Below are 24094 nucleotides of genomic sequence, written 5' to 3' on the forward strand. Positions count from 1 at the left end.
TTTAATATACAAATCTTTAGGCCTGAAAATACTCTCAGAAGCCGGTGCCTGCTCAGCGGCTCTGGACCAATCCAAGGGAGAGACATCCACGGGTTCAATACTTGAAGAATCTCGTGGCATACCGGACTCTGAATGGGTCTCAGTAGAGGCATGCGAATCAAAAGTAGTGGGCATTAGGGGCTGCGAAAGTGCCTCACTGAGTACCGGTGAACCGGCGACTGGCTTAGGAGAAGCTTCGTCATCGGTTTTGGACCTCGACGGTCTGTCTGTCTTTTTCTTTGCGTTTTTTGTGAATTCCGGTAGTCGGATTGCTAACCAACGACATTTCAGGATAGTTAAATCTTGAGCCAAAGTATTTAGAAGCAAAAATATACGACGCTTAATAGTGCGTTGGTTAAATTTAGCACAAAACCGACAGCAAGGCACATTGTGGTCAGGGCCTAGGCAAGGAATACAGTACAAATGAAAATCCTTATGAGGTATTTGCTTCCCACAAGTAATACAATTATTAACTTTTACTGACATCGGTAAGGAGCAAGAAAAAGTTTCCCCAACGGGGTACTTAGCTTTAGTTTGAAGACTTCGGTTCTGAAACTCGAAAATTAAAATTTCAGGAGTTGGCCCACCAGCACTTGCGAACTGCTTCTGCTTCGGGCACTGCATGGCAAGAAAGACTGATTAAAATGGCATTGACTGCATGTTTTATACTCCTGACGACCTGACGTCATGGAAGAGGAGACAGCAACCGACACAGGACCCAAGACTTTGTTATTCAGGCTGACTGAGGGCAACCTGCCAGCAGATTACCCCAAATGTAATGACTGCAACAGTGAAACACGAAGAAAGTACAGTTTTGTACCTACCATAAATGTAGATGTTTGAGTGTTCACACTGCTGCAGTTGTCACACTTGGGTTATCCTGCCGTCAGGCGGTCCCACAGTCAGCCAGAGTTCCAAAGTCTTGGTCCGGCGTCAGTTGCTGTCGCTTCTTCCCTGACGTCAGTGCGCCAGGGGTATATAAGATGCATCCAACACCATTTTCTTCAATTTTTCTTGCCCCAGATGTCAGGTGCCCCCAAGTAGGTAGGCAATACATATTGCTAATAACAAGTATACATATAAAATAAAAACAATACCTTCAGTTACAAGCAAATACACCACAAAGGCTGTATAGGATAGAAAGGTATAGATAAGGCCAGCTAATTCAGAGGGGATGGAGGGAGGGTAACCTGGACTGCAACAGTGAATACACTCGAACATCTACATTTATGGTAGGTACAAAACTGTACTATGTTCATCGTGTTACACTGCTGCAGTCATCACACTTGGGTAGAATCCCAAAGCTAAGGTTGGGTGGCTGGTCTATAAAGAGTTAGGATTGGCTATGAGGCCCTGCAGAACTGTAGTGGCAAATCCTGCTCTGGATTTGGAGTAAAGAGGCAGGTGGTAATGCTTGGTAAAGGTGTGCACTGAACTCCAAGTTGCAGCCTCCAAAATTTCCTTGGTAGGTACTCCTCTGAGAAAGGCCGTTGAAGTGGCTGTAGCCCTGGTGGAATGTGGCCTAATGCTATTTGGGACTGATTTTCCATGCTGTGTTTAGCAGTAACGAATACAGTGTCCTATCCATTTGGATATAGTCTGCTTTGAGATAGCCTTGCCTGTGATCCAGCAGCATATGCTACAAACAGTTGCTCAGTTTTCCTGATAGCTTTTGTTTTGTCCAAGTAGAAGCGTAGCTGCCTGTGTATGTCCAAAGAATGCAGAAGTTTCTCCCCTTTATTCTGGGGGTTTGGACAAAAAGTTGACAAATGGATGGTTTGGTTAAGAGCCACACTAGATACCAACTTTGGCATAAAGGTAGGGTTTGTACTTAAAGAAACCCTGCCCTAATGAAAAATTATAAAAGGTTCCACTGCCATTAATGCCTGTAGCTCTGAGACTCTTTGTGCTGAAGTTACTGCCAGGAGCAGAGCTGTTTTCCATGATAAAAATTTTAGATCGGCTGTATTGGCTGGCTCAAAAGGTGGCAGGGTCAGTTTTTCCAAAACGAAATTGAGGTCCCAAGTTGGTGTTGGTCCTCATGGGGGGGGGTAGAGAGTATCCCTGGTCTGAAGAGGAATCAGAGAAAATGGAAACCTGATCAGAGGAATCATAGTCTGTATCCTGCCTAGGCCTTTTCTCAGGAGGGAGATGGAAACCCCTGATTAGAGTAATGAGGTCTTCGGCCATTTTAAGCATCTGTTTCTTAGGCATGGAGGTCTGTCCAGGAGAATGCTGTACTTGTTTCTTTGTCTTTAGTGGTACTTTTGTCTTGGCTGTTGTTTTAATGGTAAGTTGTGAAGGTCTGAAAACACCCTCAGAAGCCGATGCCTGCTCAGCGGCTCCGGACCCATCTGAGGGATTAGTTTCCGTAGGCCCAATACCTTGAGTTTCCAGAGGCCTAGTTGTCTCCACGTGGGAGTCGGAGGTGGCCTGTGGTTCTGAGGTAGCGGGTGTCAGGGGCTGCAAAAGCGCCTCACTGAGAACCAGCGAACCAGCGACTGGCCTAGAAGAGGTTTTGTCATTGGTTTTGGACCTCGGATGCCTGTCTTTATCCTTGTCCTTGCGTTTTTTCGGTATTGCGGTCGTCGGTTGATCCGACGGCATAGTATAATTGAACCTTCGGCCAAAGTAGTGCAAAGCAAAATCAAAACGTCTTTTTATAGTGTGTTTGTTAAATCTAGCACAAAACCAACAACTAGTGACGTCGTGATCAGGGCCTAGGCATGGAATACAGTAAGAGTGGAAGTCCCTATGAGGTATTTGCTTTCCACAAGAAATACAATTATTAACTTTTTCTGACATTGGTCTGAGGCAAGAAAAAAGTTTCCCCAATGGGGTACTTTGCTTTATTGAAGACTTTGGATCTGAAATTCGACTTCGAAAATCTCAGGAGTCAGCCGACCGGCACTTGTGAACTGCTTCTGCTTCGGGCACCATGCGGCAAGAAAGACTGAAGAAAATGGCGTCGGATGCATCTTGTATACCCCTGGCGCACAGACATCAGGGAAGAAGCGACAGCAATCAACGCCGGACCAAGACTTTGGAACTCTGGACGACTGCGGGACTGCCTGAAAGCAGGATAACCCAAGTGTGACGACTGCAGCAGTGTAACACGATGAACATCATCAGAAAAAGAATAGTTGTGTAAGAACTTAATGTAACCTTAGATGTCCTTCTCTTCCATATTGCAGTATTCATAACAGTAGGGAGGCTGCTGCCCGCAGCACCAGACATCTGTCCAGTTTACCAAAGTCTTAGGATAGGGGGTACGTGCGACATTGCTTGTCAGAGCCATAAACCAATTTTGGCTATATATGTGACATCTGCACGTACCCAACTCAGAACTGACTGCCGCATAAAGTAGTACCCTGGGATGTTAGAGAAAAGGAAGCTTTCCAGATCCACATATACCACCAGTCAAGGAGGTATCTATACCTTAGAGCTATGTAGCAGCTGTTGTTGTGTCCCATTTGGATACAAGGAACCAAAAACCCCAAACAGGAAAGGATAAACAAATAAAAAGAGGGGGTAGGAGGGGTGGACTGAATACTGCAACATGGAAGAGAAGGACATCTAAGGTTATGGTAAGTTCTTGCACAACTACTCTATGTCCTTCTATTCTCATGTTGCAGTATTCATAACAGTAGGGAAAGTACCAAAGCTTTAGGTAGGAGCCTGGGAGCTAGGTTGGGGACAGGGTCAATGAGGCCCTGCAAAAATTAAGTCTAGTTTGTAGTTTTTGGTGACAGTATGTATGGAAGACCAAGTGACCACTTCCAGAATGGAACCATAGTCAACACCCCTGAAAAAAGCTGTTGATGCAGCTGCTCTAGTAGAATGAGCTCACACATTGGAGTTCAGTTCTTTTCCATGAAATGAGCAGCAAAAATAGATTGCCCTAGAAATCCATGAGGCAACTGTCTGTTTTGACACTGCCTTATCGAAGGCCCTAGGGTAAAAGGAGACAAAAAGTTGGCCAGACTTTCTGATGGAATTCATCTTGTCCAGGTAATACCTCAGTTGTCTCTGAACATCCAGGGAATGCAGAGTTCTTTTTGAGGAGTTTTGAGGTTGAGGGAAAAAAACAGGTATATTAATGGTCTGATTCAAGCAGAGCTCATTAACCACCTTAGGCATGAAGGAAGGATTGGTTCTGAAGGAGACCCTGTCTCTTTGGAAGATAAGGTAAGGAAGAGTGGACATAAGGGCTTGGATTTCAGAGACTCTCCTGGCGGATGTAAGGGCCACCAGCACTACTGTTTTCCAAGTACATAGTTTAAGTGATGCTGAATTGGTTGGTTCAAAAAGCGGTAATGTGAGTATTTCTAGCACAAAATTAAAATCCCAGGATGGAGGGATAGGTCTACGAAGGGGTCTGATATAGAAAACCCATTTTAAGAAGAGTTCTACCTCTAACCTGGATGGCAAAGGACATACCAAAGGAAGGCAGGCAGAGATGGCTGACAAATGCACTTTTACAGAAGAGTATGTTAGACCTGAATGTAGAGCTCATACAAATAAGAAAGGACCATGGGTACTGGAGCAAGAAAGGGGTTCTGCTTGTTCTTGAGACATCACCTAGAGAATCTTTTCCATTTTGATACATAATTTCTCCTGGTACTAGGTTTCCTGTCATCCTGCAAGACATTGAGTACGTCCACTGAATACAGGTGTCTGAAGGGGATCAAAATTCTATCACCCATAGGGTCAATTTGGGGTTTAGCACCTGAGGGTGGATGAGGGATCCCCTGTCTTGTGTGAGTAGGTCAAATTGGTGAGGTAACCTATGGTAATTGCCTTTGGATAATTTATATAGTAGGGGAAACCAATGCTGTCTTGGCTAAAAATGGGCTCACCAGCAGGATTTTTGGTTTGGCCCTCTGGATCTTCAGAAAGACTTTTTGAATCAGTGTGAAGGGGAGAACCACATAAAGAGACATCCACACCCGTGAAAAAGAGAAGGCATTCACCTTCCAAGCCTGTGGATGCGGGTCTCTGGTGCAAAACAGAGGTATCTGTCTGTTCTGGGAGGAGGCAAACAGATCTGCCTGTGGAACACCCCACCTGTGAATAAGATCCAAAAACACATCCCAGTGAAGCATCCATTCATGAGAGGGTGCTGTGGTTCTGCTGAGGGTGTCTGCCATCAGATTCTCTGCTGAAGGGATGGATACAGCTTGCAGGTGAATGTGTAGTTTCACTGCTAGGGACCAAATTGGAATTTTCAAGGTGCAAAGTAGGTAGGACCTTGTCCCTTCCTGCTTGTTGACATACCACAGAACAGTCATATTGTCTGTGATTACCTTCAAGGTGCCTGGTAGGAGAATTTGTTGGAAGGTTTGTAGTACCAAGAGAAGGGCCTTCAGTTCTTTGATACTGATGTGGTCCCTTAGTCTCTGGGTGGACCACTCCCCCCAACTTTGTTCTGGCCATTGTTGCTTTCCAGAATGCCTCCCCAACCCAGATCTGATGCATCTGTGTAGAGGTGTAGCGAAGGTGGAGGGGTCTGCACAGGATCCCCTGATTGAGGTTGATGGATGAAATCTACCATGCCAGTTCCTTTTTCAAGCATGGGAGAAGAGGAAGTGTAACATCCAGAGGATGGGAATTTTGTTTTCCACAAATTCTTCAAAACCCATTTGAACTTTCTCATATGCAGCCTGGCAAAGGGAAGCATGGGAATCAAGGATGCCGTGTGGACCAGGACCCTCAGAAATTCCCTGGCTGAGATGGATGGGAGGGGAAAGAGGGATAGGAAGTAGTGGGTGAGGGTTTCCACCCTCTGGCAGGGGATGAAGGCTGACATCTTGTTTGTTCTTATTCTGCACCCTAAGAAGACAAGGTCTTGTGTAGGTGTCATTTGGGATTCTTGTTGGTTCACTGTGAACCCTAAGTCCTCCAAGATCTTGCACATCATGTGTAGGTGTTGGTATAGGGAATGGCACTCCTGGTGCAGAATCAGCAGGTTGTCTAGGTATGGGTATATTTGTATGCCCTGCATTCTTGCAATGGTGGACAACCAGAGTTAGACACTTTGTGAATAATCTTGGAGCTGTTGAGAGCCCGAATGGCAATGCAGAAAACTGAAAATGTATGGAACCTACTGTGAAATGTAGGAATTTCCTGTAGTTGTGGTGAATGGGGATGTGAAGGTAGGCATCCTTCAGATCTAGGGATACCATGAAGGCTTGGTGAGAGATAAGACGTAGCATGCTACTCCATACAAAGGTATGCATAATGTGGCATTGTAGTTGTTGTGAACTCTGTACACATATCCCATTATAATGTATCTGGCAATGAAACAGTATTAGTACTAATTTTTTTCGCCCAATTATACTGCCATCAAAATGTACTTTTGATAAGTTTGGGTAGGTCACTTATGTGTGAATGAAAGATGTATTCAGAATATTTACCTAATGCTGAAACAATGTGTGGACCATAGTTTACTGCTTTTGCCTTTGTTTTATCTTCACTTATTTTATATCCTGAAAAAAAAACTGAAAATGTTCCACAACACTGAAATGTCATTTTCTGGATTTATCAAGCATGAAATAATATCATCTGCAAATAAGGATAATTTTTCTTGATTATCACACCAGTTATATCTTTGAACTTGTCTCTTTTTCTTGTCAATGACTCCTAGGTATAAAGCAAATAACAAAGGAAAAAGATGACACCCCTATCTGGTTCTTCTGTTCAAACAAAGCTTGTCAGCAAAGACCCCTGACCTTATTTTTTGCTTCTGATCCTTTTAAAAATCTTACTAATGAAACCAATGATTTTTATTAGGGAATAAAAATGCTACTACTGCCCTACTCATAAAGTCCTAGCTGACTCTACTGAATGCATTCTCTGCATCAAGACCCATCAACAATGGCACTGACTTTTTACACTTTGCTCCCCACTAGATCGTCATTATTTTATTAATGTTGTCAAATGTTTGCCTCCCCCACAAAACCACAATGATCTACATCTATCAGTTTTGGCAACATCTCAGTCATTCATTTAGCTAGTACAGACATAAATACATTATAATCATGGCTAAAAATTAAAATTGGTCTATATGAAACTGGGTCTTAAGTGTCTTTACTCTCTTTGGGAAGTACAGCCACTACAGCTTTCTTCTAAGATGCTCCTTTAAAATATTGTATAACAAAACCTTCCAGATCTATATCACTCTTCCTTCCTAACTGCCAAACTTCCACAGGGAAGCCATCTGTTCCTGGAGACTTCCCTGTTGATTGATTATAGGTAAAGTAAACCACAAAACAGCAGACTATGTAAACTTAAAAATAATAAAAACGTTGCACCAATAGCTCCAGCCGAACCAATGGTTTAGTGCTTTCGTTCCAAAACACAGGAACTTCACCAGAAACTGCAAAAAAGTAACTTCCTTCCTTTTTAAAAACTTTGATTATAGGTTAATATTTTTATCTCATCCTTTCCTATCTTAGCTATAAATTCCTGACCCTCATATTCCTTTAACCTTGGCATAGTTAAATCCTCCATAAACACTTCCATTTGTGCTTTTTTTGTTTTTTTTTTAAACAGATTTTCACAGAATTTCTAAAATATCTCTAATACCTCTATAGGATTTCTGGATATTTTTCTTGAAATAGGCTCCCTAATTTTGGCAAAACACTTTTCTATTTTTGTTGTCTAAGTCACTCTGCTAATAGTTTTTGTGGTCTGCATTGGTTATCAAACATGCTTTTAACAGCAACTTTTCAGAACTCATGCATATTATCCAAATACTCCCTTATTTTCCATTTGGCATTCAGCAAATGCTCATCTTCTTGTTCTGTAAGCTTTCCCTTTGCAATACTTTAAGCATTGATGACTCCTCTAAATAATTCTTACTACTTTTTTCCTATATCTCTTTTTTCTCTTGCTTCCACAATTTTTTTAAATTCCATATTCATTTTATCCCACTCCTTAGCTCTCTATTGTAGAGAAATGTGTATATTCTCTAATAACTTTCCAGTACGCACCCATTAAATTCCTTTCTTTTAACAAACAACTAGGAAAGTGCCAGTCATGTATCGCTATTTTAGTCTTTATTGGTGTATAATCTGAAACAGTTATAGGAAATGTTTCATTGCTTTCAGTTAAATACCCAAGCTCCTGCTAAAGAATATTTATATCCATTTTACCCCAATTGTTGTACCTTGGGGATAATATTTAAATTCTACTTGGATTTATGCTGGTGGATCCACATTTTCCATTCTAAATATTCTCAAGTATATCTTCAGAAATGTAATCTTTGTTTTATTTTCCATTCTAGGTCCACCACATACATCATAACTATTGTGAAAGCAGGTTCTAATCCCCACCCATGAATAATATTCCCTGATAAAAGATAAATACCTCTCCCATAACTCTCTTAAACTCCTTAACAGTAGTTTTAGGTGGACTACAAATACATGCCAGTATAATCCTCCTTCCCTGACAATATTCTCTTTTTGCCACAAACCTACCATTATCTTTCATCTCTTCTTCTATCACTAGTGAAGCCCCTCTCACAAACATTATTATTACCCGCTTTTCTTTTGTCCCCGATACCTGCTGGACATCTACTCTAAAATCATTGCCAAATGTACATGCTCATTCTAACCAAGTGTACCTTTGGTAACATTTCTATTTGTACCCTACGCTTAACATAATTCGGTACTCTTTCCTTTTTGTCCAAGTCTACAACGCCATTGGCATTCCGTGATATAAGTGTTAAGATAGTCATTCTGATAAAAAAAGTATTACTTTCACACAGTGTATCAGACAATTTTTTAATATGTTTCTAACTTGCAATGTACATGCAGACATTCATGTTTGGCAGGCTGATATTGCATGCAGTTGCAGTTTCTCATCTCCATTTAAACCCATGTCACATTTTCCCAGACTTTTGTTTTTCAATAAAACATTTTCATTTTAACCCCCAACCCCTTTTATCTCACAGCAAATACACAAATCTCTATACATTTTCAAAAAAGGGAAGTTACCCCTCCATGTAGGGGCAAATGCCCCATACAGCTATACCCACAGGACTTACCTATTCTAAAGTCAGATTTAATTATGCTGAGATCGCATGTTAGAGCCTATGATCCCTCTTGCACCAACTCCACTTATTTTTGTCCTATCTCTTACTTCCCTCCAAGATGTGTACAGCTTCTATACTCTCAGTTAAGTGATTTTTAGACTTATGAAAAAGGGACACTGGTTACCCTTAAAAGATTAAACTAGACTATGCACTGTTATGTTTTATACTGAATTTATACATTTTGCTAGCAATGCGTATATTTGCCAAAATATTCCCTTCAATGTCTCATACTTCATTTATTTTCACTGAACTGCTTGCCGGTACTGAACTGTTTTAATATTAATTATGGTGTTTCTCATTCAAATGCCTGATGCCTCACAGTTTTTAATTCATTTTGTGATTAATTGTATGATTCTGTAGACAGACTGACTCCAACTGCAGGTGGAGAAAAAAAAATCAGCAGTTTTACAAATGCATTAAGCATTTTTTTCAAATGCTGAAAAAAATATAATTTTACATGTTTTTCATTTTCTAGTCTGTTTACTCAGAAAAAGAAAGAACATTTTCCTCCCATGTTTGCAGTACAAACCAGGAACCACAGTCTATACCTCCACGTATATATCACCAGGGGAAAACCACCGTCATTAAAAATACACATATGAACAGTGTAGTTATACTTTCCCACCGCAGTCCAAGCCAAGATCACATCATACTGCTTATATCCAGCCTTTATCTTGTTACAGTGTAAACTCCATACAAATTACAGTCAAGAAAACATACTTTCTTTCTTTACATTCACTAGATTAACAGCAGTTACTTATAAGACTCAACCCATCTCACATTTAAAATACCTCTGCATACCGTAAGGAACTATTTGACAATGAAACATGCGATTTGCTTCAAAAGATGTATTATACACGTTAATAAGAAAAAATAACCTTTTCTGCTTATAGTTACATATCCAGTACGTTAACTATCTTTCTAAACATTAACATTACAGCAAAATGAGAATTATGCTTTATTGTCCTCCCAACCATTTAACACAGTCCACAAACTTGCATTCTTTTTAACCACTTCTTGCAATAGCAGAGTTCTCATGTCCAAATTACATCTAATGGAAATTACACATTACAGTTCTTCCATTTACATACTGCTTTCACATTACTGCTGGCCTTCTTCCTCAACAGAGGCCACCCAAAGTCAGTCTCTAGTTCACAACCAAGGGACTCCTTTGGAACAGTGGAAAAGGTTTTATGGCAAGATCTGCAATTGTCAGAGGAATGAGAAGGAGAGTTCCCTTCAGCCTTTGCTGGATAACCCTATTTATTTCTTCCTTAGCCTGCTCTGATCATTCAAGACAAAATATTCTAAAAACAGCTGGATGTAGCATCTTGAATCACTCTCACCTCTCTTTCAACATCTTCTGACTGCAGGGATAAACTTGTTTCTCTTCTGCATACTGTACAGTGGATAATTATTTTCCAAGAACACTCTGGTGCCTTCTTTGTTAATATTTATCCTTCTGACACAGTTATATTAGGAATAGTTTTTTTCTGCCAGTATGACTGCAACTTTAGTACTATAGGTCGTATCTTCTTTCTCATGGCCACGTTTGCAGCGTACATGTGGTATACCCTTTCAATGAACAAATCCTACTACTGAATACCAGTCCAGCTAATTACTTGCACTTTCAAAAATCAGTGCAATCTATTCTTCCAGATTCTCTGGTATACCAGGAAATTACAAGTTTTCTGTGTGCTCTGTCTTCTAACTATTTTTTTAAACAATTTTTTCTTGAGAAGACTCACTATTTCTGCATTTTTCCAGCTTACCTGAACAGCTAAAGCTTCTTCTATTCTTTCCAGTCTTTTGTCACTTCACTTTATATATCTCTCCAGTTTCTAACTGATTTTAAACACCTTTGAATTCATTTTATTTACATTTTCCTCTAAATTATTGGAATCCATCTCCTGCACAAAAGCTGAAACTTGAACTGCTTTTTACTGATCAGCTGCAAGACTCTTCTCCATCAAAGTTTATGACTTTTTGTCTTCTCCTTTTCTGGTAGATTTTCTCTTACTTTGTCCAGATTTCTTCTTTGCAGACATCCAGGCATTAAAGTGACTAGCCAGTAACTAAACTGTACCCAACCCAAACTGTCAGCTTCCATTGCTGCATTACCTTGTTTTCTTTTTCACACTGGGAAAGCTCCAAACAACCTGCTCTGCAGAGTGCAGCCATCTCGGAATCCCTTTCGTCATTCTGACTTTGAACAAAGTATTTATCGACACTGATAACAGTCCCACTAACTCTCCTGTCAGTTTCCTTAATCTTCTAGGGAGCAGGCCCTTAGACCTTTTTCTGTTGGTTACTTAACAGTAAAATATCTTTGTACTTCAGCCATTCTCTTTTTACAACCCAGTTTCATCTCCCCTTACTATCATGACATCTCACCTTGCACTCCCCATACATCTAAAGTGAAGGGTATTTTCAAATCAAAACCTGTGGTTGCTCAAGGGGAAGAGGTAGCTTGTCCCTTCTAAATGGGAGTCTGAATCTATACTTTTGCTTAAGATCACGAACGAGACTATGTCAAAATCAGTGCTCAGGACTAGTCTGAAACAGGCAGATCAATTTAACTTCAGGGCTAGATAGGCCTAAGAACACATACCCTGATAAGAACTGTTTTGTGTTTGCATACTAAAGTGCCATACTCTACCAAAGGAGGGCATTCAGTAATTGCTTAGAACACAGGTGCAGCCTCATCTTCTATCTTGGCTATGTTCATATGCAGCATAAAGGTTCAGAGAAAAATTAAAGAACAGACTGACAGAAGCTATAATGTCAGACAAGAAGGAAAAGTATTTTGAAATAAAAATAATGCACATCTCACAGATAAGATGCGGTCTCCTCTCCGTAGTTCTCCACTGAGGTCTGCAGGCCCTCCAGCAAGTATAAACGAGACAAAGATTCCTTCTCCATCTTCTCCACCAACAATATTGAACCCTAGCCCTGTTGAACCTTTGTGCAGGATGATCTTCCGTGGTTCCCTGAAATAAAAGAAACACATCCGTTTATAACATACACCAAAAGTTACAAGTTATCAAAGTTTAAACCACCACAACTATTCACCTAAAAACATTTTTTTTCCAGGGTCATTTTTCTCATGCAACATTAAGATAGAACAACAACAATTAGGTCTGGATATTTGACTGGCAAATCTAACATTTCTGAGACCAGTGTCTTCCAATGAAGGGCTTAAATAAAAAGCAAAAAGTAAATTATACTGCCAAATATACTATGTACTCTAAGAACATCAATAAAATTTTGACATCAAACTGCTTTACCATCTATAAAGATGTAATGTCTTTAAAAATAAAAAGCAGTATATCTTGTATTGATATCAACATATCAACTTTCTATGTTGTACGGTTCGTGCTAATGCATGTACAAGAACTGTGCCCAAGTTACAGAAAAGTACACCTGAGTGAGGCATTCATCTTTATATATCTTCAAGAGGGAAGTACTTCATAAGCTAGTCAGTGCATAGGGATATTTCTACCTTTCTCTCTTTCTGTTTGGTGCACATATCTCAGCAGTACCAATGGTGCAGCCTCTAAAAGGTGTCTGCTTCAATTCATCCAAGCCAAAGTTTATCAGTTTTACATTAAAGCAAATCAACATCAACTTGTGGCATGTTTCACTCTCTGAAGTAAGAAAAGTACATTTGTGGGTAGATGTGCTCAAGCAGTTGTTATTTTAATAGTAAATCATAATGATTACATGATGCATTATCAGTGGAACCAGACAAAATCCATCTTGTTAATGCATTTTAGTTGTATACAGTACTATCAAATTCTGCATGAAACTTCAAAAAAACAGTTTATGGGTCCCATCTGCAACTTTATATATATATATATATATATATATATATATATATATATATATATATATATATATATATATATATATATATATATATATAGCTAACATCCCTGACATTGTGCCACAGCAGGGAAAGCAGCAACTTGCACGCTCCCAGTGTTCCATGACCTTATACAAAAATATTACTGTCATTTGACTTACCTACAGGTCGACTAAAATGCACTGATGTATTTGCAATCGACCAAAAAGTAATCCAGTTGAAAGGGAACAGTTCATCATAACAAATGGTTTGCAGCCTATCTGCTTTAGGGGTATTCAAAAACCTTCATAATGCAACAGTGTTGCACTAAGTAACATAGCTGGATTAGCATGACATGGCTCACAGCTGATTAAGTATGAATGAGGGCCAGCACAGCATTGACATACTAGAGAATGGACTGCATAGTAAATGACACCCATTGCATTAATGCAGTGGCCATGCTATGAGTTGTCATCTGACTGGAGGGAAAGTCGCAAGAAGGTTATGTGTCTAATGTTATGTAAGTTCCCACATGCAGTGAAGCATTTCAAGTGCAACATGGCACTGTCAGCAGGCCATATGTGGCTACCACAGCAAAGTGCCATATGAAGTCATCATACAAATGGGGAGAAAGTAAAGCCAGAAATGGGGAAAGAGCAAACACAGGAACACATTCAAGGATAATATTAGGGGAAGATATGTTAAGGGAGAGAACAGCAGTTTTGAGGACACAGGTGCCCATTTTTCATTTTAAGATGGGTAAAGGCAGAAGGAAGCATACAATGTGCACAGGAAGGAAGGAGGGTACAGTGATGGCAGCAGTAGCAAACTGACGAACATACAACACAGACAAAGGCTAACAATGGACGTATGCAAAGATGTGGAGGGCAGAAGTAGACTGACAGAGGGATGACAATTGGTGATGGGGAGCACTTCACAGGATAGAATAGGACAGGACTGAACAACAAACAGAATGGGGAGTGACACTCAAGGAAGGGAATCACAATTATGGGTAACAGGGTGAATACAAATGGCTTGCCTGATCAGCCAAGAAGGTAACTCACCTAGAAGCCAATAACCACCATGGCTCAACTGTTGCTACCCTGATGGATGGGGCCATCTGGCAACCTGACTTTGTCATCCACACAGTGAGGTGCTCCAGGGTGACAGTGTGGGTCAACCATCACTTTTGTTGCTAGCTGACCAAAGGGACACCTCTGGACCACTCTCAGAGCAGCAGCCCCAGCTCTAGTGCTGACAGGTGGCTAGCAGTGAGACATCCAGGTCACCTTCCACACAGCAGCCATCATCCCCTGCAGACAGGCAGGCCTGGAGACTGTTGGATAACCCATCAGCAGACAAATTGGCTAGTGAAAACCCAGGTGGTCACTTCCGCCCCATACTTCATCCTGCATCACAGATGACCCTGTAGATAGAGGAAACAAAGACAGAGAGAGAAAAAGGATCACACATAGGTACCCATGTGCTATAAAGTTTTCCAATAATCAGATTTACATAAAATACTTACCCTACTGTCTTCAGAGGCCCTCTCATTTCCTTAGGCAGGCCTCAACATTAAATGCACTCTCTTTTGCCAGTGTAAAACAAAACCAGACAGTAGTCAGTTCAAACTGTCTCTGACAAGAAAAAGGCAATAATGGCAACAGGTGATATTCGGCATGTACAGTGTCATACTACATACAGCAATACTTACAACAGTTAGTTGGCTATCCCCTATTAAACTCTGCCCACCACAAGTGCAGCAGACTGGGGTGGTGCCTCTGCAGATCCTTGTAGCTGTGCTTGCACTACTCAATTGAGTGGATGATGCCAAAAGTATTACTCAGGACCCTGGCAAGCTAGTATCAGGCATCGTCCTTATTAATGGGATCATCCTACTCCCCAGCAGGTGCTCCTTATAGTCCTTGTGCAGTAAATATGGACAGATTTTTATTTCCTGACTGCACCAAGTGAGACCCCTGTTGCAAGTAGTACCTGAAAAGGTCACATCCACTGTAGAGTCTGAATGAGGAGAAAAATTATAGCCCCATGCATACAGCCAAATGTACTGGACACCACATGATGTGTATCTGCACAAAGGAAAGCTATCAACAACATGGACAAACACCACTATGAGCTTCACAGTGCTCATGCATATCATCAACAGTGTGCATGTGACCTTCCTGCATGGGTACAGGCAGAGACGAGCATGGGAGAACTTACAGTGGCTGATAATTCATCTTGTTACACCAGCAATTGAGAGACAAATGTGCTAAAACAACTAACTCATTAGTCTACTTACTGTCCTGTAAGGTCCATTTTAGCAAAATAAAAGGAGTCATTGCCATAGTATAGGAGATCTAATTACAATGACCAACTTAGAAATTTCAATATATTGAACAACAGAATATACTGATAAATACATCAGACAAGACAACAGGTAATGGACCTGAAATTGGCAGGGTACAAACAAGGTTGCAGGGAAGTACAAGGAACAGATACTGAGCACAGGAGTATGTGAAGTAGCATAGCACAATGTGGAACAGGTGACTGTCATTCCTGCGGGGGAGCTTACCCTGAGAGAGAACGATGATAGAGCAAGTCACAGTACTGTTGTGGAGGAAGGGGGGCTTGCTCTGACATGGAACAGACAACAATGGTAGAACAGGTTATAGTTTTATTTAGGGGAGCAACAGAGCATTGTATGCATAAAGTCCCCCAGACATGCAATGGGGGATATGTGGTCTCCTTTATATACATTATAGCATGTGCTGTCATCACAGTGTTGACAGATGGCAAGCAGTCATAATATGGTCACTCTGTATATCAGTATGCCACAGGGTGCGAATGGTGGCAGCACATCAGCACACAAATCTGTGACTATCAAATGGGATAGTGTTGAGACACTGATGACTGGCAAGAGTGGTCAAGTACACCCACAAACCGTTCCACAAGTGTAACCCACAGATGTATATGTCTTGTTATGGGACTGAGAGAATGGCATTGGCTTGAGAAGTTAACTACACCAAGGAAAAATTAGCTACTACAGGCCCTACATCTATATGGCATGTGTATACTTGCAAGGGATACAGCAGACAAGGCCTTATGAAACCAGGTGTGGCAAAGGGAGTCAATGCTGTGGGAGGCCATAGTAGGACACCATTGCAGATGCACTGGTGGGTCACCAATATTACACTGCATGCAAACAGCAAGGCAGGGGATATTGTCTAAGAGGGAGAGAGAGTGATCCTCCACATGGTGTGGACCACCAATACACAGGCATCTCGACAGAAGTAGAGGTACAGGACTTCCTGTATGTCTGCTCAGGAAAGGTAAGAAATCCCTCATACATCATGGTGGACTGGATATGGGAGATGGGCTGGCAATAACTGCCCAGGTGTTTGTAGTGAATGCACCAGCATGTTCAAGTAGTTTAGTGATCCACTAATGTGAATCATTTAGTCAACAGATACCATGTGCATATCTGTTTTTCTAGTACATTGGAGATGCAACAGCAACAACCTGCACCACAAGTATGCATCTGCACATAAGCTATGGAAATAACTGGTATGTAACAGACTGCATGCTACATATTGATGGGAGTGACAAATATGATCAAGCGTTGCCATAGCCATGCTATCTTTATGCTTTCACAGGTTCCACTGGTGGAGGGGTTAGCACATGTGTGATGTCAGAGGATCACCTGTGCCTGATGATGATGGCACATTGCATCTGGCAAAGTGCAATGACTCACTGGTACTGTCAACAGCAATAACACTGGAGGGCATGCGCACATCTCCCACAGAAGAAATAATAGTGAAGGAGCAAGATGAACCTCTGGCATCTCCCATATTTAGCAATGGATGCCCCACTTGTAGTAGCCCTACCAAAGCTACACAAGAGTCACCACCCAAGTGACATCAGTACACCACATTGCTTTCTGTGGTACGTCCACTTCCCATAGGGGAGAGGTGTATAGGCCACCATCACCGCCACGGCCTCAGGACATTCCATGACCTGGGTGCTAACCTTGGCATCCATAAACAGATGTGCATGTCATTGATCCATGCTCAGATGGCCACTACAGACGCCATGTTAAAAATGTGTTTTTTTAAACACTTATATTAAAGTGTCACTTAAAAGATAGGCAAACATAGATTAGCAGAAAACAAAAAAAACCCCAACATTTTAACATTTTTCCATTTAAATACAATATCCATCACATATATTTTCTTTGATACTATCACCAGTCCAACATTACAAAAAATTGCTAAATTCCAGCCTTCCTTTAAACCTCACTTCTCCTACTCATGAACACTATGTGTGTATTGTTCCAACAATTTCCATTTACTTCTGTGTAATTCGTTCCTTCATTTTTTAAAGATCCTTCTGCCAATTCTTTTGCCTCTGTTATAATATTCAATACCTCAAATACAGTTGGTGCAAACTGATTTCCATTTTCTATTAATTTCTTTTTGGCAGCTAACAGAATTAATCTTAATAAGGCCTTACTGTGTCTAGGCAAATGAGATCATGTATCCCAGCTCAAAAGAATAATTTCCTTACTTATCTTCATTTACTCACCCAAAATTTCTGATAGGGTACTCTGTGGGGAAGCTTTAAAATCTGCCAACTCGTTACATTCCCAAAATATATGTTCCCAGTTACCTGCTTCTTCTCCATAACACCTCCATCATTTGCTATCTACCTGAGGAAAAAAAATCCTTGAAATATGCTTGGGGTATAAAAATACCTGTGCAAACACTACCAAGTAAAGATCCTAAACCTTCTGAACTAACTTGGTTGCATACTTGGGCACCATACAAAAGTCTTCCCATTGTATTCTTGTAAACTGCTTTTCCACTCTCTCTTCCCAATCTTTTCTAACCTCCTCTGATTGAGTCTTATAGTTACCATGTAATATTTTATATGCTCTACCAATTATCCATTTTTAACAGTGGCATCTGTTCTGGATTCAACTAAAAATTCTAAAAAAGCAGTTCTTTCTCTTACAATTCCCCTTTCCCTTTCTCTCTGCATGTACTCTGATATCAAGCACTGGTAGGGAAAGCAGTCTCTAGCCTGCAATCCAAATGTCTACTTGGCCTCATCTCACTCTATTACCTTTCCTGCTTGAGTTATTTGCTCCCAATATCTTGGTTCCTTTGCCAGGTTTCTCCTGTAAATTCCAGCCCCTTCTTGCCTATTTTCTGTACTCCTACTTGTAGTCATCCCTGTTGGCAAAATTTCCTTTCTCCATTATCATATTGGCTTAGTTCTTAGGATTACTTTCTGCTACTTTATGAATATAATACTACTATGCCACAAATGTTGAGTATGCTGTGTGCTCTGCATGATGAAATAGAACTGTGACAGGGACTGCAGGACATCTTGCAAAGCATGCAAAGTGACATGGCATATGGGGACCTGGAAGAGACATTCCTGTTGAGGGCAGTGGTGGCCCACTTGACAACCACTGATGTATCCATGTGGATAATGACCGTCCTAGGATATGTGCAGTGTACAGTCACATGAGAGACATATACAGATGGCACACACCATTCCAGGGACAGCCTACACACACACACACACACACACACACACACACACACACACACACACACACACACACACACACACACACAGACACACACACACACACACACTGCACTTCAAATAAACCAATTTACTCTGACATTATTAACAGAACACTGCTTAAACCTCACAGGCTAAAGTGCAAGATACCTCACACATCCCTTTACACCCACAATCCAGTACATATACCACTGAGAGTTACAGGGTTGCAGACCCCAAGCCATTATGTTCCACTGAGACTGCATCTAATCAGTGTAATGTTTTAGTAACAGAATATATCAGGTATACAGATACCACCCACACAAGGCTGGATAAGAACAGGGAGACGGTCAGCTGTCCTTATGGAGCCAGGATCTGGGATATAACACATGTTTTTCAATCCCTCCATCTCGACAAATATGATTATGACATCATAGTGAACCACATGGGGGTGAATGACCTGAAGGGCTCTATCCACAGGGACATGGAGAAGGATATACCTGAGCTAGTTATTTAAGTGTCTCAGGCAAAAAAGACAAAGATCTTGAGTGGTATTTTGTCATCACTAAGAGTAATAACGCTGGAATTCAAACATAAAATAACTGGCTTTAATAACTGGCCGTGTGGCTGGTAGCATGCAAGTAGGATCCATTATGTGTCAGATTGGGATGAGATGGCTTACAAGCATTCCTGCTTTGCAAAGGCTGGACTGCACCTCTTTAACCAAGGCTTCCGCATTCTTTCTATTGCCTTTACCGTCCCCATAGTGCTTTTTTTTTTTTTGGCAGAACCCATTTGATGGATATTCCTAGAGGTTTGGGAGATCACTCAGTGGAACTTCTAGCTTTGCTGGTGTTTTCATTTTGTTTTTACCAACTACATTCTGGAACACATTAATGTGGCTCTACTCAGTGCCAAACATCTTAATAAAAAATGCCCGAAATTGAGGCTCTTCTGCAACTTGAACATGTTCACATATGTGTAGTTAGAGAGGTATGGTTTCAGAGCAATGAAACCACATCCACTACTCCCAGGTTTAGTGCATAAGTTGTTTTCAGACTAGGATACAGTTGTTTCACAGGAGGCATTTACTCCAAATACTGTTAGGTGAGAGAAAAATCACCAAAGGCACTTTCAGTGATCTTTGACATTGCACCAGTCTCCACTGTTGTGCAATCTTGGAGTTGGTATATATAAACTAGGGGGACTTGGGGTGCAAGGCAGATTTGCCTCCTTGCAAAATAAATGCTTTTTTGTTAAATCTGCTGAAAGTATTGTTTTGGTAATTTTTCTGTTTAATGATATTTGACATAAATGGCTTTGGTGACTCAACATGAATCCCTTCAAATCCACTAGCAATTGGGGGGGGTATTAAATGTATTTGTTATGGATATCATTACCTCATGATACTTTCCTTGGGATGCAACATTTGAACTCCTAGATGTCCAACTCACCAGAAACAAGACTAAATACCCACTTCATAGCTAGTTAAACATTACCCTCTATGTCCCCTCCTGAGCAAGAAAACTGTCTTTAACATATTAGCTGCAATCCTCATTAAATCTGACACCTTTCTGTTGGGAGATTTCAACTATCCATCGACAGACTAAGAAAACTACACTGTTAATGGTTAGCTTTCCCCACAATTCCTTGACAATACAAATGCTAACTTTCTTTTACAAATAGTTAACCATCCTACTGGGGGCTCCAATATCCTTACTCTAGTCCTCAAAAATACATTGACTTCTTGCCCATATCTACATTTATCATCCTATCTTGTTATATCAGACCATAAATTAGTGACCATTTTCTTTAAAACTATGCTGTAATCCTCCTCTGAAAGATCGCACAAATAAAGATGCTACTTATGCTTGTGACTTCTACTCCCACTTCAACAGATGTATTGAGAAGGCAGTACCTACCTGCTCGAAATATAATGCCAAATTTAAAAACAGCCACCCATGGTGGAATACCCATATAAATAAATTATATAACAAGAGAAAAAAATTGCTTAATGCTTATAAGAGGTCTCATTCCACCTACCTGAACAGCACCCATAAGCAAACTAGTAAAGAGATTAAGGGAACCCTTAGGAAAGTCAGAGAAGCACATGAACTTAAAATAGCCATTAAATCCAAAGGTAACTTCAAATCTTTATTTAAGTATGTCAAGAATATAAGAACAAACACCCAACAATGTCTGGAATTAATCTACAATAGTACGGCACATTCTGACCCAAAGAAGATAGCTAATCTCCTAGGTGACAAATTTAGGACAAATTTTACTCCACCCACAATTATAGCTATTTTGCAGACTCCACAGTCTCAGTTACCCCCTTTAATTATTATGAAACAAGTTCTCTCAGCCCTGTTAAAAGCTAGGAACACCTCATCTATGGATCAGGATAATATACTAGGTTGCTTGATTATAAATGCAAAGTATAGTCTAGATGAACCCTACTTAACCTCTTTAATCTACGTCTGTCCACTGGTTTCATTCCTGAAGTCTTGAAAACAGACACTTTAATGCTGTTACAAAAGGGTAGCTCAACCATGGACCCTGGTAACTATAGGAATATTTGTCTCACTGGCCTCATGTGTAAGGATACAGAAAACATCATCTCAGACTTCATTATCTAAGCAATACAAATCTCTTAGCCCTGGACCCTCATCATTTCAGCTTTGTCAAAGGAAGGCCCTGCCTCTTTAACCTCATTAATTTCTTTGAAAATGTGACCAAAGCAGTGGATAGTGGTTATGCATTACATATAACATATCTGAACCTAGTCAACGCCTTTGAAACTACTCCACATGCAGGCATTACTGACAGATCTCTAAATCTGAATATAAATCCTAATGTTGTGCAGTGGATAGCTAACCAATTGTTTGACAGAAACCATATGGTTAGAGTTGCAGATGCCACTTGTGAAAGCAAAAAAAATTTAAAAATTACTAGTCATACACCACAGGGCTCATTGCTGAACCGTCTCCTATTTTGAATTTATTTCTCAGACCTTCAGGCCAACATTCCTGGCCTATGGTTACCTAAGTTTGCAGATAACTGTAAAATGGGTGTTGTTATTCAATCTTCCACTGACTCACAGTTGCTCCAACAAGAGATAGACCATTTTATCAACTGCTACAAGGATGTTGTTGTTTGTCTTTTCAGCTTTTTCCCGGTAAGGGGTCGCCACAGCGGAACTCCGTTCTGCTAATGATTGGCAGTAGATTTTTACGAAAACGCCGAGGTGCCAGCTCGATGACCAACCTTCAATGAAGGCACACCCATTTACGCACGCATGTCTTTTGAATGCTACCCAACTCCGGAGAGGACATGCAGACTCCACATAGAAGGCACTCCCAAGCCACACCGAGAATCGAAAAGGAGAACCTCTTGCTGTGAGGTAACAATGCTACCGCCGTACCACCGCAGCTACAACAACTGCTACAAGGATAATGGTCCCAAACTAAATATGAAAAAAATGTAGCATAGTTCATTACAGTATACAAAACATCTTAACAGATCATATAGGTGACACACCTTTCCAATTAGACACTACAGTAAGGGATCTGGGCAAGCTACTTGATGATTCCTTATCATCTGACCATCATGCCTCTCCAGCAGTTCAGAAAACCTTCTATATGGCTCTAATTTCCAAAGGCACCTCTACTACATCTGAAGAAGTCTTAATTCCCCTTTACTCATACCTCAACAGACCCATTACTGAATATAATGCACCTTTTAGCATGAATTCATTTAGCCATGTCAATCAGCTTGAAAGACCTCAGAGATCCATAAGGAAAAAGATCAGTGGCATCAAAAAATCTTAGTTATCAGGAAAGACTGGTAGACATCTATCTGTATACAGTCCCTTATACACCACTTCATGGAAAGCTGTGTATGGCCTTTCAACCATGAAACAAACACTCTTTGACCTACTATTCCTTCACAGAGCAAACAGCATCTCAAATAACCAGTTAACATAATTAAACTTTCATGAACAGATAATAAGCTAAGTTATGGGCAAAGTGGCACAGCGGACAGTGTTGTTCCCTCACAGCAAGATGTTTCCAGTTAGATTCTCACCTGGGGTGCCTTCTGCTCCGAGTCTGCATGTCCTCCCTGTGTTGACAATGGTTTCTTCTGGTGTTCCGGTTTCTTCCCACATTCCAAAGACAAGCAGTAGGTAGATTGGATACTCTAAATCGGTTATAAGTATGAGTGCACATGCAAGTGCTTGGTATGGAAGAACAACCATGGCAAGGCTAGCCATACCTGGAGGTGTGAACATTGGCTCTAGATGATTGTTACTGTTGAAGTGATATTCCAACACCATGTGCAAAAAAATGGGAAAAAGGAGCTGTGGATGGATAGATATATATTAAAAAAATAAAAGATGGCACAGTGGATAGCATTACCGCCACATAGCAAGCGATTCCCTGGTTCAATTCTTGGCTGGGGTGCCTTCTTTGTGGAGTCTGCATGTCCTCCCTGTGTTTGCATGGGTTTCCTCTGGGTGCTCTGTTTTCCTCCCACATTCCAGAGACATGCAGTTGGTGGACTGGACACTCTAAATTGGCCATAGGTGTCAGTGTGCATGTGAGAGTGATGTGGAAGAACTACCAAGGCAGGGCTAATCACCTGGCTGTATAAACCTTAGCTCTACATGACTGTCACTGTTGACGTGACACCCCAACCCCATGTACAAAAATGGGAAAAAGGGGTTGTGGATGGATGGATGAATAAATAAGGCATGTCTTTCAAGATGGCTGAAAACTGATCAACAGTTTAATTTCATCTCTTCAGTTGTGAAAAAAGAAACTGAGAAACAGTCAGTGATACTGTAAGCTTGAGTAAAATTCAGTTACTGGCTAGTACGTGCACTACCTGGATGTTAGCAAAGAAGAAATTTACAGAATCTGAAGGAAAATACACCAGAAAAGGTGGAGAGAAAACACAGACTGGGAAGAATCCTGTAGCTTTTCCGCAAAAGGCAGTTTAACATTCAGTTAAGTACAAGGGATGGCTTCCAGTAATTCAGATGAAAAAATAAATCAAACATACTCTGAGGTGATTGAAGTAAATAAAACACTGACATAATATAACAATTCAAATAGCAAAAGGATGGAAAAACAGAAGAAGCTTTAACTAGTTAGATAAAACTGCAAAAATCAGAGGCTGAAATGAAGAAAAGTATGTCTGAGTATGAGACTTCTCAAGAAGAGCTGTTTCAACAAATGGTAGCGTCACACGACAGAGTGCAGACAAAAAACTTGATTTTCTACTGTATCAGAGAAACTAGAAGAAACAGACTGTACTAATTTTACAAAAGCACAAATAAGTAACTGGAGTGGTATTCCACAGCAGGATTTATTAACTGAAAGGGCACATCTAGTGTATTCTCCAAACCTGGTCATGTGGAAGCAGCCAAGACCTTTATTAGTAAAGATGTAATCATATCAGCACAAAGAGCTGATCCTCACAAAACTGTGGCAGAAGGTAAAATATTAAAATTGGAACCATCAGAAGTTTGTGGAAAA

General features: G+C 40.6%; 1 protein-coding gene across 1 annotated transcript in view; it reads right to left on the minus strand.

Annotated features, from left to right (window-relative positions):
• Nucleotides 1–24094, minus strand: part of DLG3 (discs large MAGUK scaffold protein 3) — a 3698230-nt gene that overhangs the window by 1328778 nt on the left and 2345358 nt on the right. Inside the window, exon 13 of the mRNA XM_044057417.1 lies at nt 11970–12126. Within this exon, the coding sequence (XP_043913352.1) occupies nt 11970–12126 (157 nt within the window). The remainder of the gene's footprint in view (nt 1–11969; nt 12127–24094) is intronic.

The sequence above is a fragment of the Protopterus annectens genome, chromosome 15.part0 (assembly GCF_019279795.1).
Source record: "Protopterus annectens isolate FY-2018-M chromosome 15.part0, PAN1.0, whole genome shotgun sequence".
In the NCBI taxonomy this organism is placed as follows: domain Eukaryota; kingdom Metazoa; phylum Chordata; order Ceratodontiformes; family Protopteridae; genus Protopterus; species Protopterus annectens.